The sequence below is a fragment of the Apodemus sylvaticus genome, chromosome 19, assembly GCF_947179515.1.
Source record: "Apodemus sylvaticus chromosome 19, mApoSyl1.1, whole genome shotgun sequence".
Lineage (NCBI taxonomy): Eukaryota > Metazoa > Chordata > Mammalia > Rodentia > Muridae > Apodemus > Apodemus sylvaticus.
Window position 1 is genome coordinate 57,149,203 of NC_067490.1, and position 14,764 is coordinate 57,163,966.

The 14,764-nt window shown below is 39.9% G+C and overlaps 2 protein-coding genes across 4 annotated transcripts; both read right to left on the bottom strand.

Moving 5' to 3' along the window:
• Nucleotides 1–1,204: 1,204 nt before the first annotated feature.
• On the bottom strand, nt 1,205–2,197 carry LOC127669787 (olfactory receptor 10C1-like). Of its 2 annotated transcripts, XM_052164002.1 has the most exons (2): nt 1,831–2,170; nt 1,205–1,410 (listed from the first exon to the last, which is right to left on the bottom strand). In XM_052164002.1, exons 1-2 carry the CDS (start codon nt 2,168–2,170, stop codon nt 1,205–1,207), a joined length of 546 nt encoding a protein of 181 aa, XP_052019962.1. The 2 variants fall into 2 exon arrangements, with proteins under 2 accessions (XP_052019962.1, XP_052019961.1); XM_052164001.1 differs by having other exon boundaries at nt 1,205–2,197.
• Nucleotides 2,198–13,482: 11,285 nt separating this feature from the next.
• On the bottom strand, nt 13,483–14,448 carry LOC127669857 (olfactory receptor 10C1-like). 2 transcript variants are annotated; one of them, XM_052164076.1, is made up of 2 exons: nt 14,117–14,448; nt 13,483–13,684 (listed from the first exon to the last, which is right to left on the bottom strand). In XM_052164076.1, the coding sequence occupies exons 1-2, from the start codon at nt 14,446–14,448 to the stop codon at nt 13,483–13,485; spliced, it is 534 nt and encodes a 177-aa protein (XP_052020036.1). The 2 variants fall into 2 exon arrangements, with proteins under 2 accessions (XP_052020036.1, XP_052020035.1); XM_052164075.1 differs by having other exon boundaries at nt 13,483–14,448.
• Between the last annotated feature and the right edge of the window lie 316 nt (nt 14,449–14,764).

Consider the following 14,764-nt stretch of genomic DNA (forward strand, 5'->3'; position numbering starts at 1 on the left):
TATTTTATTTTGTGTATTATTATAACTTCTACCATTAATTGTTTTAGTGTTCTAATTGCTTCAACTTTGGCCATTGAAAGCTCTTCCATGTTGGCTCCTGTGTCTTTTCAGCATTTTGCATGTGCTTCATGATTTAGATGGTTTGTTGTTTCATCTTTGAAATGACTCTTCTCCAAGGAACTCTGGGTTCTTTTCTTATAGAATGACATCCAGAATCCAATTGTCTGACACTAGCTGAACTTTTACATTAGTCTTTCATCACTTGTAATCCCACTTAAATTCCTAGAGGGGAGGAGAAACTACTTCTGTTTCAAAAACCTGGTACCCAACCCCTGGAGTGTGGACTGGCCTAAGGATACACAGAGCAGAGGCTAACAATTCACTGCCCTGAGAACTACTTAGCTGTTCTAGTCCAATGCAATGGGTTTATATGCGCTGAGGAATATGGAATTGTAGCATAACAAGCTGAGATCACTTAGAAGAAATTTGTCAGACTATCTCCAAATGTATGTCGATTCATCTGCACATGCATACATTTTAGAAAATCTTGAAAATATACCAATTAAATTTTGTATACTTTATTTCTTCTCCTGTAATACAACTATTAATTGCTTTAAATTAATTTACATCTTAAAATGCTGACAATTATTTCTCATAGTTTTTCTTTAATGGTTTGTAGCATATAGGTTCAAAGTTGACAGTTTGCATTGTTGAAATGTTTCCATGTTCTGTAAACAGAACACACAAAAGAACTATTTAATTCTATATTACATGTTTATATAATTAGGTCTGAAGTATCTAAAGACTTTTATGAGAGGAAATACCCTGCTTCACAAAGCTATTATTGCATTAAGTACCATGTTTTGAGAACTTTTGTAGAGTTCAGGGGTAACAGGTATATCAGGGACATATGGACAATGACTGAGAGCGTGTACAGAGAATTTTCAAGGTTCTTGAGATAGTAGCACATACTTTAAACACTTCCCAGACAAATATATTTAAGTAATGGACTAACTTACTAAAGTTATTTAGTAGCAAGTATACTTTTCCATTATTTACAATTAAAAATAGTGTTAAGTAAAGAGAATACTCTAAAATCAAAGTGATGGTTATTAAAGATTCTTATAATACAGCCAGGAAGAGCACTTGCTTGCTTACTTTGACAGACTGTGCACCATTTCCAATGAGGTTTCAGGATCCTCAGTTACTTACTTATTGTCAGAACTTTCTTCAGTCCCAGAGTTCTTCTCAGTGCTCCCTTAACTTCCTTGTTCCTTAAGCTATAGATGATGGGGTTCAGCATGGATGTCACTGCTGTGTAGAAGAGGGCCAAGAGTTTATCAATTTCTGGTGAGTGGCTAGATTTGGGCCTCAAATAGGTAGCAGATGTTGAGCCATAGAAGAGTGTGACTACAAGTAGGTGGGAGGAACAAGTGGAGAGAGCTTTATGGCGCCCCTCAGGTGAAGGCATCAGCAGCACTGCAACCAGAATTCTGACATAGGAAGATATGATCAGCAAAAATGGACTAAATATGCAGAGAACTGCTGCCACAAAGATTGCAGCTTCATTTTGGGATGTATCTCCACAAGCAAGTGCCAGGAGAGGTGGAAGGTCACAGAAGAAGTGGTCTATCTCACAGGGTCCACAGAAGTTCAAGGAGAAAATAAAATTGGTCTGTCCCAACCCTACAATACATCCCATTCCCCATGAAACTATTGCCAAATGGGCACATACACCACGATTCATTCGAGTTGCATAGTGTAGTGGGGCACATATGGCCATGTAACGGTCAAAGGCCATAGCTGCCAATAGGCAGCACTCAGTTATACCAAAGAATATGAAGAAAAACATCTGTGTGGCACATCCCTCCCGAGAGATCTCTCGGGCCTCACTCACAAGGCTCTGCAGCATCTTGGGTATGACAGAGCAAGTGTAGCCAATTTCCAGGAGAGACAAGTTGGCCAGAAAGAAGTACATGGGGGTGTGCAGGGCTGAACTGGTACAGATGGCAAGGGCTATGAGTGTATTTCCTGTCAGTGATACTGAGAACATGAGGAGGATGAGGGTGAACAGGAGGAAACATTCTCCAGGAACCTCAGAGAACTTGGCAAATGCAAAGCGTTTGACAGACAAACTGTTCTCTTGCCACAGAGAGCAGTTGATACTCATCTCCTGAAAGAAAGGACAGCAAACCATTACAAGCATTCTTGTACATGAGAGAATTTATTCAGCCTCTATCTCTCTCTCCCCCAGTCTACCTCCCTCTTGTGTGTGTGTGTGTGTGTGTGTGTGTGTAATAGATATATGGGCGTACATGTCATGTGCCTGTAATGTTCAGATACCAAAGATACCAATTTCAAGTATTTTTCTTTGTTAGTCTCCACCTTAATTGTTGAAACAGGGTCCACAGAAGTTCACAGAACTATGAAGAAGTTCTGTGGGTTCACAGAACCCACAGAAGTATGAAAGTTTTACCTTTCATACTCTTAGTGTTGGAATTATATCTAAATGTTAGATTGCCCAGTCTTTCACGGGTATACTGGGTCCAAACTTTACTCCTTGCACCTGAACAAGTACACTAATCACTGAACCATTTATATAGCATATAATTTTATTAATTCTAGAGCCTCTTGCAAATTAGAAATTTGTTAGCTGAAAAATTAATTTTTTAAAATTCAGAAATCAACACTTACCCTCAAAGATTTTTTTAAAATCAAATCTTTTCCCTATTCATACTATTAGTTGATTTTTTTTTTTACAATTTATACTTAGTTGTCAACTATTACATGACAAAATATTAGCAGGGAAAGGTGGTATATCCTTTACTCTCAAGAGTTGTTTGGCTGAGGCAGAAAGTCATTGTGAGTTAAATGATAGCCTAGATTGCAGAGTGATATTGTGCTAACAAAAAAAAAAAAAAAAAAAAAAAAAAAGGTAAATGGGTCGTCAGTTGTCCATTAGTTTCCCTTTAGTCAATTGTCAATGCTAATATGAAAAGGTCCTTTCAAATTTATTTTTGTTTCTTTATTTCTGTTATCACTTGCTCTCTTTAACCATGTTCTCTCTTCTCTTCTCTTCTCTTCTCTTCTCTTCTCTTCTCTTCTCTTCTCTTCTCTTCTCTTCTCTTCTCTTCTCTTCTCTTCTCTTCTCTTCCCTTCCCTTCCCTTCCCTTCCCTTCCCTTCCCTTCCCTTCCCTTCCCTTCCCTTCCCTTCCCTTCCCTTCCCTCCTCTCCCCTTCCCTTCCCTTTCCTACCCTCCCCTTCTCTCCCCTCCCCTTCCCTTTCCTACCCTCCCCTTCTCTCCTCTCCTCTCCTCTCTTCTCCTCTCTTCTCTTCTCCTCTCCTCTCTTCCTCTCCTCTTTCCTCCTCTGTCCTCCCTTCCTCTCTCTAATCCCCTCCCCTCCCATCCCCTGCCCTCCTTCCTCCTCTTTCTCTTTCTTTCTTGAGACAGGGTCTTACTTTGTACTTACCATTTTTTTAACTCAATATTTTCTTATTGGGTCCTGACTCCTAAGTAATATATTTTTTTTGGAGTTTATAGACTCTCATTTGTCACTTAAATTTTCAGGTATATTTATACCTGTTGTATATTTTCACATCTTCAAGGAACCACAGTTTCCTCAGTGACATAGATTTAGAAGCCAAGAGAGAAATGTACCCACAGGTATGTCTGACTAGGGTTTAACTGGTAACTTAGACTGCAGCAGCCCAATGCAAACATCTGCATAGTGATGAGGTCCCATGAGTCTGAGGAAATGGAAGCATTCCTTGTGGAAGAATGATGACAGTGAATACTGGCAACCTACAGTCTGTCCATGCTTGTTCATTTTATACTTTTCATACTTATAGGACAGGTAGAAAAATACAGCCTGTCATAAGTATATTTCATACCTTCCAAAGTTCAGAGTCAAATAAAAAATTGGAGCATCAGAAGGTCTCAAAATACTTTAAAACTATTATCTAATACAAATGCTATTCTGTTGAGATATTAGAAATACTAAATCACACAAAATGGAGTCAAAAATTACAAATCAGTAAAAATTTCTCTCCTTGTTATTTGAAATTATATTGAAAGTGCCAAAATTTGACTACATTTTCAATTGCTTTTAGGTCTCCATCAGCTGTTGAGGTCATCCTCAGGATGCAGAGATTAATGTAGTAGAAATCTGTTTGAAATTCATGCTAGAAAGTTCTATTTTCATAATGACCAATGAAAGGAGAATGCAGTCTCATGTACTGTATATACATACACACAAGTCCACATACAGATCTCAAGGCTCTTCAGAAAGATGGAAGTATCAGAATAGGCTGCAACAGATAAGCCTCTGTCTCTAATTTTAAAGTAATCTTCAAGTAAAATTTTAGATTAGTCAATTTGAGCTGTTTCAGCTTAAAACTGTAAATACTTTGAAGCCCAATGTGAATACATAGTAATATGTTCATTAAAGTGCAAAAGTGCTTGCCCTGAGAAGCATCTTGTGCAGACAGTTAGGAACATTATGTGACTATCCTCTGGAGTGACCAATCTAGTAACAGAATGAAACCATTCACATACAGTTGTAACGTAATATTTTCTGCCCCGGCCTGCGGGGGGTTTTGACAGGGGACCCTAGAAGAGAGGGCAGAGAAATAGAGACAGGAGACGCGAAGAAGAAGGCCAAGACCAACTTGTTCAAGGACCCCCAAAACTGTATTTTCTCAGGCAACTTATACAAGCAGGGAAGAAGTAAGGCAAGTGGGATTTTCCATGTAACCCAGGCATTCTGCCAAGGGGAATCTCTGGCAGCTGTAAGATGTTTTCTTCTTCTGGGAGGGCACAGTGACCATTGACCACCCGATCTCTCCAAGGTCTGTAGCTGAGGAGAAGTCAAAACCTAAGCCTATCTTTAAAATGGACTCTAAACATAAAGTAAGATCAGTTTGGCTCCTGGCAATTTTCTTTATCATTTGTGAGTTTTGTTTAATATATAGATCTTCAGTGTTATAAAGATCCCATAAACTCTGGTAGTCTTTAAAAAATTAGAAATATTCGTTGGTGGACTTGGTTCCTTCTCTCTCTCTCTCTCTCTCTCTCTCTCTCTCTCTCTCTCTCTCTCTGTCTCTCTCTGTCTCTCTCTCTCTCTCTCTCCCCCAATTTTTTTCTTCAGTGAGCTAAGGAAAGTATGATACACTGTTAATTCTGTTTCTGAAACACAGCAGTGTTTGTGTGCAAAAATTCTCAGGAAATACTCATCATCACCACCATGTAGTCACTATTTCTAAAATTCTATAATAGTATACATGGTTTGTGTAGATTGTTAGGAAAAGATTATCAGGAGGCTCACCTCTACCTTTCCAGTTTTCCCACAATTACTCATCACAGAACCATTTGTCACCAAGTAAATAACATGTTAGGTCAACACAATAGAAATTGTTGGATTACTTAAGTAGATTGAGGTGCACTGTGTAATGAGGGTTTCCACATATCAGCATTGTGATGTGCTGATTTCCCATGGACTTAGGCTCTTTTCTGACAAAGAAGCTATGATTCTGAGTTGACCATTACATTCCTCTGAGATGGAGATGTTAAATAAAATAACAGCAAGAATTCAAAAGTGTTTTGAGTATCAATTGTTCATTTTTACACTTTAGTTCACTTTCTCTAAGTCCAGTATTGACAACCTAGCTGTGGCACATACCTTCAATCTCAGCACAAGATGTGAGAAGAATTACTCCTTTTGCTTCTGGTTAGCCAACTTCGGGCTTTCTCTGTGCCCTCTCCTTACCACGTTCTCATTATCATTTTTAAGTCTGTGCATTAAAAAAACCTTTGTTATAGTAAAGAATCACATCTGAGGTCAGGAGGTTTGTGTATCCCAGGAGAGAACACTATGTCCTTTGAGGCAATAATTCAGCATCATACACACACACACACACCCACACACACACACACACCCACACCCACACACACACACACTCACAGGAGATGAAAGATGATAGATACAGGAAAGTAAATAAATAGATAGGTGATAGGTAGGTAAATAGATGATGATGATAGTTGATAGATGACAGATAGATGATAGATAGAAGATAGATAGATAGATAGATAGATAGATAGATAGATAGAGATAGACATATACAAGTTATAGTATTCACACAATGATATATTTGAGATTTCCACATTCTTGAAAACAATGTTTATGAATATATTTTACTGCTATTCGCTGTGTTCAGAGATCTGATTCTCTCACTCTCCCCAGGAGACTTTGCAGTTTTTTCTTACTGAAGAGTGTCAGAAGGCAGCCTGAATCTCCTCTTGAGAGTCAAACTGGACATCCCTGTTGGAGTTTGCAGACAAATGCTAAATTGGATGGAAAAGAAGTAAATCTAACTGGTGAACAAATCAGAAATAAATGTAATGAATGATGTCATTTAATAATAAGTGCTCCTGTATGCTCTGCTCATCCTGTGTTATGAAATGAAATGTGGTATTATAATTTATTATTTGGCCATTGGACAATATTAATATAAATTATTAAAGTTTTCAATTTTCCAAGCGTTATCTAAAATGGTCAGGAAAACTAAATAATTAGGCTTCATGCCATATTCTTTTGATGAAACTAATATTTGTTCTGCTTATTATAAATTATTTAGATTAATAAATTTGACACCTTCCTAGTCATATGTGATATTGACTATGTCTCTAATTATTTTTATCAAAAGTAGGTCCAATAAAAAAAGAGATAAAAGTTGTGTTAATGTAGAAGATATGAGTAAGGCACTGAATGCTTATTACAAAGAAAGACCAATAGCTGAATAGCTAAGGTTTTAATTATGTAAAATAGGAATGATAGGGAGAATAATTGAGTCTCTTGAGTGGGATATGCTCTTTGTCATCAGGATCTGCAGTGACTAAGCACAGTACCATCTACAACAGCCCACATACATGCTATCTCAGCATTAGAGAGAGTTTATATATTTTTGTATATAGTTTTCTGAAATAAAACATAATTGCTTTAAATTAATTTTAACTTAGATATTAGCAGTTATTATTCTGAGAATGAGATATGTAGCCAAGGGGATTTCCATTAGTTTTACAGGGGAGGTTAAACAATAAAGTTATTTTTTTCTCCTTCATAGATCCTTGCTTCTTACAATGACAGAATAAGAACTAACACATAAAGTGTAATAACTCCATTTAGTTTGAGAACATATTTTGGCGTCTCTTGTATCGAGGTGCATCCATAACTAATTCTGGCCAATAGGATGAAAAGTACAATTAGTTAAATTTGTTGATTGATTGTCTGTCTCATTTCCTATACTACTGGAGTTTTTTGTTTTGTAAAACCTTATTTATGGTGAACAATCCTACAAATCTATTCATAAAAATCATAAGCTAGGGAGCTTGAGAAAAGGCTCAGGAGGGCAAGCTGCAGAAGGTCTGCATTCTTCTCTAGTACCCATATTCACCTCTAGGAAATCTGTTGCTTCTGGACTCTAGGCACCCATATTTAGTTGCAAATAATTCGTATTCTCTCTCTCTGTCTCTCTGTCTCTGTCTATCTGTCTGTCCCTCTCCCTCTCCCTCTCCCCACCCCCCTCTCTCTCTGTCTGTCTGTCTCTCTGTCTCTGTCTCTCTGTCTCTGTCTCTCTGTCTCTCTGTCTTTATCCCTGCCCCACCACCCAATTTCATTAACTTAAAAGCAAGATCATAAGCCAACTCAGAGGTGGTTGTGCACACCTTTAATCTTAGAATTTGGAGAGCCAAAGATAAAACATTAAATCAGGAGTTCAAGGCCAGCCTCACCTATGTAAGATGTTATACTAATCATATTATGATGAACATGGTAATGGACACCTTTAATTCCAGCAATGGGCAGACAGAAGGAGGTGGACTTCTGTGAGGTAAAGGCAGGCCTAATCTACAGATCGAGTTCCAGGACAGCCAAGACTATACAGAGAAACTCTTATCTCCAAAAATCAAAAAAGAACAAAAAGTCTGTGGAGATTTTGATGGGAATTGCATGGACCCTATAATTTAATTTAAAGATTCCTGTGCAACCTTGTCAATGTGTATTTGTTAATGGAGTCCACTCAGCTTCCCTTGAATCCATGGATAAAAGACACACACAGAAATTCATTTTCAACTTACCATTTTGGTATAATTGCTGGACACTACTATCTCCCACCTGGAAAAACATGTCCTTGTTATTACTCTTAGCTCTACACCTCCCACCTGCCCTAAAATTTAGTGGCCAGTACCATTTGGCCCCTGACCACCATCTATAGGAGTAGCCTATGTGATCATTCCATTTTGACATCTCACATGACTCCTTAACCCTTCCTCATCAGAAGCCTGGTGAAACTCTGTCTCTCTTTCCTTGCATCTTCATTTTACTCCAGGGACCACCTTCTGCCCAGCAATTGTCCTTAGCATTTGTCTCCTGGCTTTCTTTACTGACAGATCAAGAACCAACTGGAGAACAGGATGTTACCATCAGCAATGGCCCTACAGAGTCTTATTCAGAAAGTCTTCATCTGTACCATATGCCCTACTTTCTCTTCTAGTAGTATCAGGGTATCTGGTTGAGGTCTTTGCCCTTCTGAAACTATGTTTTGTGCAGCATAAAAGATAAGGATTGAATTCCACTTTTTTTTTTTTTTGCAGTATAAAGTTCAGTTTCTCCAATACCATTTGTTAAAGATGCTGTCTTTTCAGTGCACATATACTTTGCATCTTTGTAAATTAATCAAGTGGCTATAACCATGGGCTTATAGCTGAGTCTTCAGTTCTATTCCATTTTTATCTGTCTGGTTTTGTGCCAGTATCATGTTGCTTTTATTACTATAGTTCTGTGGTGTAATATGAAATGGGTTACGATGATATTTTGGTTTTTTAAAGGGATTGCTTTGGCTAAACTCAGTCTTTTGTATCTCTATAAAAACTTTTGGATTTTTTTCTGTCTATGAGCAATGACATTGGGATTTTGATTATAGTTGCATTGGATTTATAGATTGCTTTTGTAAGGGGGCTATTTTCACAATATTGGTTCTTTGATTCCACGAGCATTGAAAGCATTCCACCTTCTACTGTCTTCTTTATTTTAATTTAATTTCTTACTTTAGAGCCTTAAATGTTTTTATTGTACAGGATTTTTATTTTGTTGATTAGGTTTATTTCCACATTTTTTTAGGGGTGATTGTGCGTGGCATTGTTTTCCTGGCTTCTCTTTCACTCTATTTTTCATTAGTATATAAATAGGTTATTGGTTTTTTTTTTTTTTTTGATGTTATTTTTGTGTTCTGAAATTTTGCTGAAAGCATTGAAATTCTTCTGTGATCCTGATATATGTGGCTACTACATGTTCCAGGTAAAATATGTTTCTTGCTTTTTGGAGCTGACTCTTAGGAATGGGGATGGGCTGGGTGGGTGGGGGGAGGGCCCACAAGAAGGAAAGAAGCATGCTATTCCCCTAGGATAAACTCAGTCCCCTAGGAAAAGGGACAGAGTATGACAGGATGTTGCATTATGTTGCTGCCTTCAGCTACTGTGAACTGGTTCCTGGAAGAGAAGCTGAGGGATGGATGGGGAAGGGGCAAAAAGAATGAGGGCCAGGATGATAGTTTACCAATTGAGTCCGAAACTTTAATAAATGTCAGTCAATATATAGCTTGGGAAAAAAGCCTCCCTCCAGACTCTGGGCTGAGTTTCAGGGAAGTTCTTGGCTCCACTGCTCAGGCAGCTGGGTGGGTCGCATGCTTAATTCAGGAATTCATTGACCTGGAGGAACAATGAACTTCACCTTCACTCTGAGCACTTCACCCTGAATAGCACAGAAATCCCTGCTCAACAAAGACTGGGAGAAGAAGTTCACCTTGACCAATGTCAAGTTCACTCTGAGCATTCTGCCCTAGGATAAAAATTCCTGCTGTAACCTACTTCCCTATTATGCCCTAATGTAAGATTCCTGCCCGAAGCCCTTGTCCTTGCCAATGTCAAGTTCCTACCATGTGGCATGATACCCCATTATGGCTCTGTACAAAGGCCAAAACAGGTAGTCTGCTACAGAGCTGGGAATGAGATAGGTGATTGGCTATGGAGAAGAGGAGAGAGTGTGAACATCTGAACCTCACCTACTTGCTTCACTGGCCTATTTGCTTCACAGCCAGTATAGGTTGGCATATTTTCCAGAAAAATCCAGATGAAGTTGGGTCTGGGATAAGAGAGTGAGTATGGAGGAAGGTTAAGAAGATCATCTGTATGGTGTGCTGGAGATGGGGTCAGAATGGAGGTGATCTGCTACAGAGATAGGAGTGAGACAGGGGAATTGGATTTCATGGAAAGGAAGGAGCCTTGAAGATCCACAATTAAAGTATCTTCTTCCCAGGCAGGAGTAACCTACAGGATCCCAGAGAATTCCTGATGATGTTGGAGGCTGGGTGGAATGAGTTGGGAAAGGGAAGATTGGAGGTCTACATGATCTTTTTGAGTTAGGTGTCCCCCAATGAAATCCCTGCCTGATGAGGTCACCCAAAAAAATCAGAGTAATAAAGGGGAGTTGGAGGAACATCATCGCCTGTTAAGACTTTCATGAAGACAAGAGGAACAGCCACTACTCAGGCCTTGGTTCCTTTCTACTTTCTCACTGGTATTCCAGGGGCCATATTAGATCTAATGCTCTGTACATCAGATCAGGCCTCTGAGGAATTGTAGGAGCCTGTGGTGCTCCTCTCTCCAATCCATTTTTTCTTTACAAGGTTGGCTTCTACATCCCTGACAATAATCTGCATCTAACCTACCTGTTTCCCTGGCCTGAGTTGCCCATGGGTTCTTGAATATTAATATTTTAAACACTATTTTCAAAACTAATAGAGGCTATATGAGTCCTCCATATCAAGCTGAGCTGTCCTGAGCAGCTTCTATTGTAAGACCAGAAAAAAAAAAAAAAAAAAAAACCCGAGGGTGCCCCAGCACCCCATGCCTCACCCATATCACTCACGAGAAATGGTCTCCATGCAATAAGCAAGAGGATTTTTATTCCAGAGGCTCTGGGGTCCACAGTCATACACGCGCAGAGGTAGAGGACTGTGAGACCCCATGCAACTGAAGTCAGAGGTATTTAAAGAGGAAAAATCCCAAGGCAAGGGGTGGAGGACAAATCATACAAGGAACTGGGGAAACTACAGAATGAGGAAGTCAGGCAATAGTTTATGCCTTAAGGAAGGTTAGAGATTATCTGGAGCAAATATCCTTGGGGCATTGTATAGTTAAACATTGGGCCTGTCACAGGGTCGGCTATCTTTCCCAAGCTGAAAGCAGTAAAACAAGTTACTCTGTGCTGGGCTAGTTGCTTAGGGGTCTAAAAACATTGAATTGGCATCTCTCACTATCCCAGGAGGACCTCCATTCTTTTGCCACCTCCCCCACTACCTTCATCAGACCCACTGAAGAATAGAAGTTAGCTTCCTTTCCCCACCCATCTTCCCTGCTTGTTGAGTCCTCTGAGCATGCCAAGCTGCCTTCAGCAGACAGATAACCCAGGTAGACCTCCTTTCTCTTGCCAATTCTCTGCATAATTTCATCAGATCTGCAGCTCCTGAACCATACAAACCTACAGATACTGAATCTTACAGACCTGTAGATCTGGAATGATAAAGTCCAAGGATACCCATCAGAGGCATGCTATACCAGGACCATCGAGGTTAATCCCCCCCCCCCCTCCTAGTACCTACTACAACAGGAACATCCAGGACCCAAGGCATCCAGATGGCTAAAGGTCCATGAAAGAACACAAGCAACAAAGCCAGGTACAGAAGGTAAACAAGAAGAAAGGCACAGGAAAGGATGCTTGACACTCACTTAGAAGGGGGAATAAAAAGGTCATAAGAGGAAGATTGAGGAAAAAACTCGGTGAGAGAGGGATACAGTGGTGAATTGGGGAATCAGGTGTAGGGAGAGAGAGGAGGGATGACCAGATATCTGGGAGAATGAATGGAAATCTGCAACTGACAGGAGTGGAAAGGTAGGAGGTCTCTCCAGGAATAGACAAGACCTGGGAAAAGGAAGGTACTCCCAGAATTGAGGGGGGTGTCCTGAACTATGATTCACCATATTGAAGATATGGGACACCTCCTGTAGCCAGGCAGAAACCCCAGTGGAGCCATAGGGACAGCAACACACCCATATTAATTGTGACCAAAATTTATCCTGTCTTCAAGAAATGCTAGCATGGGGGATATAGCAGAGACTGAGTGAATGGCCAACCAATAACTAGACCAATTGGAGACTCATCACATTGGCAAACACCAATCCCTGACACTATTCATGATACTCTGCTATGCTTGCAGACAGAAGTCTAGCATGGCTGTCTTTTGAGAGGTTCTACCCAGCACCTGACTCAGACACATACAGACACCCACAGACAAACAGTGGATGGAGCTTGGAGACTCTTGTGGAAAAACAGGAACAAGGATTGCAGCATGCAAGGGCATAGGAACTCCACAGGAAGACCAACAGTGTCATCTAACCTGGACCCTTGATACTCTCAGAGACTGAACCACCAACCAACGAACATTGATGGGCTGGACCTAGGCCTCCCTGCACATAAGGAACTGATGTGTTGCTTGGTATTCATGTGGATCCTGAACAACAGGAGCAGGGACTATCCCAAAAGCTGTTGCCTGCAGGTGGGATGTATTTTTATAGCTCTGCTGCCTTTTCTGACCTCAGTGGGAGATTTGCCTAGCCTCACAGAGACTTGAAGTGCCAGGGCTGGGGATTCCCTGGGAGGACCTAACCAACTTAGAGAAGAAGGGAGGTGGGATTGGGGGAAGAATTGTGGGAGGGGGTCAATGAGTGGGATGTAAAGTGAATATGTAAAATAATAAGAAGAAGAAAGTTTAAAAGTCTGAAAAACTGCCATAGAAACTCTTGAAAATATTTCTTATGCTATATTTAATATTTTAAAGCACATCATGTCAAATCTGAGTAGGTCAGGGTATTGTAGTATTTGTATATTTTATATATATATATATATATATATATATATATATATATATATATATATATATATCACAAAAGAATTCAGAGAGTTGGGTATGTGGCATTATTTAATAAAAATACAAATATTACTAAAATAAGACCCTTTATACAGTTACTATGGAATAAAGAGTGATATGCGATATGTCTTAATAAAGGTCCATAATCATAGGGACACCAGGCCTTGAATTTGCATGACCTCTGAAAAATAACTTGGCTGTTTAGATTGATATCCTAGACTTAAACATAATGGAAAATCACTCTACAGTATTGTATTCTTTACTTGAATTCCTTAGTATTTGATTTAATTTCATAATTAGCATTAGAAGATAGAGCTTAGTTGAGAGATACCTTCAAAATTACAAAGAGACTTGACATAAGGAAGATAGAAGAATGTACCAGTTTTTACTTGTTTAATCTGGCTCGTTGCATGTTCTTATTAGCTGCAGCTTTGCAAGGTTTTGTTACCTATTTATTGCCAGAGCTATCTTCAGGCCCAGAGCTCTTTTCAAGGCTGCCTTTATTTCCTTGTTCCTTAAGCTATAGATGATAGGGTTCAGCATGGATGTCACTGCTGTGTAGAAGAGGGCCAAGAGTTTATCCAGTACTGGTAAGTAGCTAGACTTGGGCCTCAAGTAAGTAATAGATCCTGATCCATAGAAGAGTGTTACTACAAGTAGGTGGGAGGAACAGGTGGAGAGAGCTTTATGGCGCCCCTCAGGGGAAGGCATCACCAGCACTGCAACCAGAATTCTGACATAGGAATAAATGATCAGCAAAAATGGGCTAGATATGCAGAGGACTGCTGCCACAAAGATTGCAGCTTCATTTTGGGATGTATCTCCACAGGCAAGCACTAGGACAGGTGGAAGGTCACAGAAGAAGTGATCTATCTCACAGGGTCCACAGAAGTTCAAGGAGAAAATAAAATTGGTCTGTCCCAACCCTACAATACATCCCATTCCCCATGAAACTATTGCCAAATGGGCACATACACCAGGACTCATTTGGGTTGCAAAGTGTAGTGGGGCACATATAGCCATGCAGCGGTCAAAGGCCATGGCTGCCAATAGGCAACACTCAGTTATACCAAAGAATGTGAAGAAAAACATCTGTGTGGCACATCCCTCCCGAGAAATTTCTCGGGCCTCACTCACAAGGCTCTGCAGCATCTTGGGTATGACAGAGCAAGTGTAGCCAATTTCTAGGAGAGACAAGTTGGCCAGAAAGAAGTACATGGGGGTGTGTAGGGCTGGACTGGTACAGATGGCAAGGGCTATGAGTGCATTTCCTGTCAGTGATACTGAGAACATGAGGAGGATGAGGGTGAACAGGAGGAAACATTCTCCAGGAACCTCAGAGAACTTGGCAAATGCAAAGCGTTTTACAGACAAGCTGTTCTCTTGCCACAGAGAGCAGTTGACACTCATCTCCTGTAAGACAGAGCAGAAAGTCATTAGAACCATTCTTGCCTATGAGGGAAATTAAACCTTTTAAGATTTTAAGAGCTTCGGTTACATCAGAGACAGAATCTTTCTAGGCAGTCAGAAAATCAAAGCTTAGTACCTCAATGATTCATCCTCTCAGGTTTTCATTGCTCATACTTTGTTTATATCAGGTGATTTTCTGATGTGTACAAAAATTAACAGAGAATGATGTACACTGTAGTCCCAGCACTAGTGAAGCCAAGGCAGAAGGCTTACCATGAGTCTGAGTTCAGCTACACATTTGGAGTAAGCTATCAAT

Bases quoted from the DNA above. Each gene is read 5' to 3' on its own strand.
- LOC127669857 (XM_052164075.1), bottom strand. From the start codon at position 14,448: ATGAGTGTCAACTGCTCTCTGTGGCAAGAGAACAGCTTGTCTGTAAAA.
- LOC127669787 (XM_052164001.1), bottom strand. From the start codon at position 2,197: ATGGTTTGCTGTCCTTTCTTTCAGGAGATGAGTATCAACTGCTCTCTG.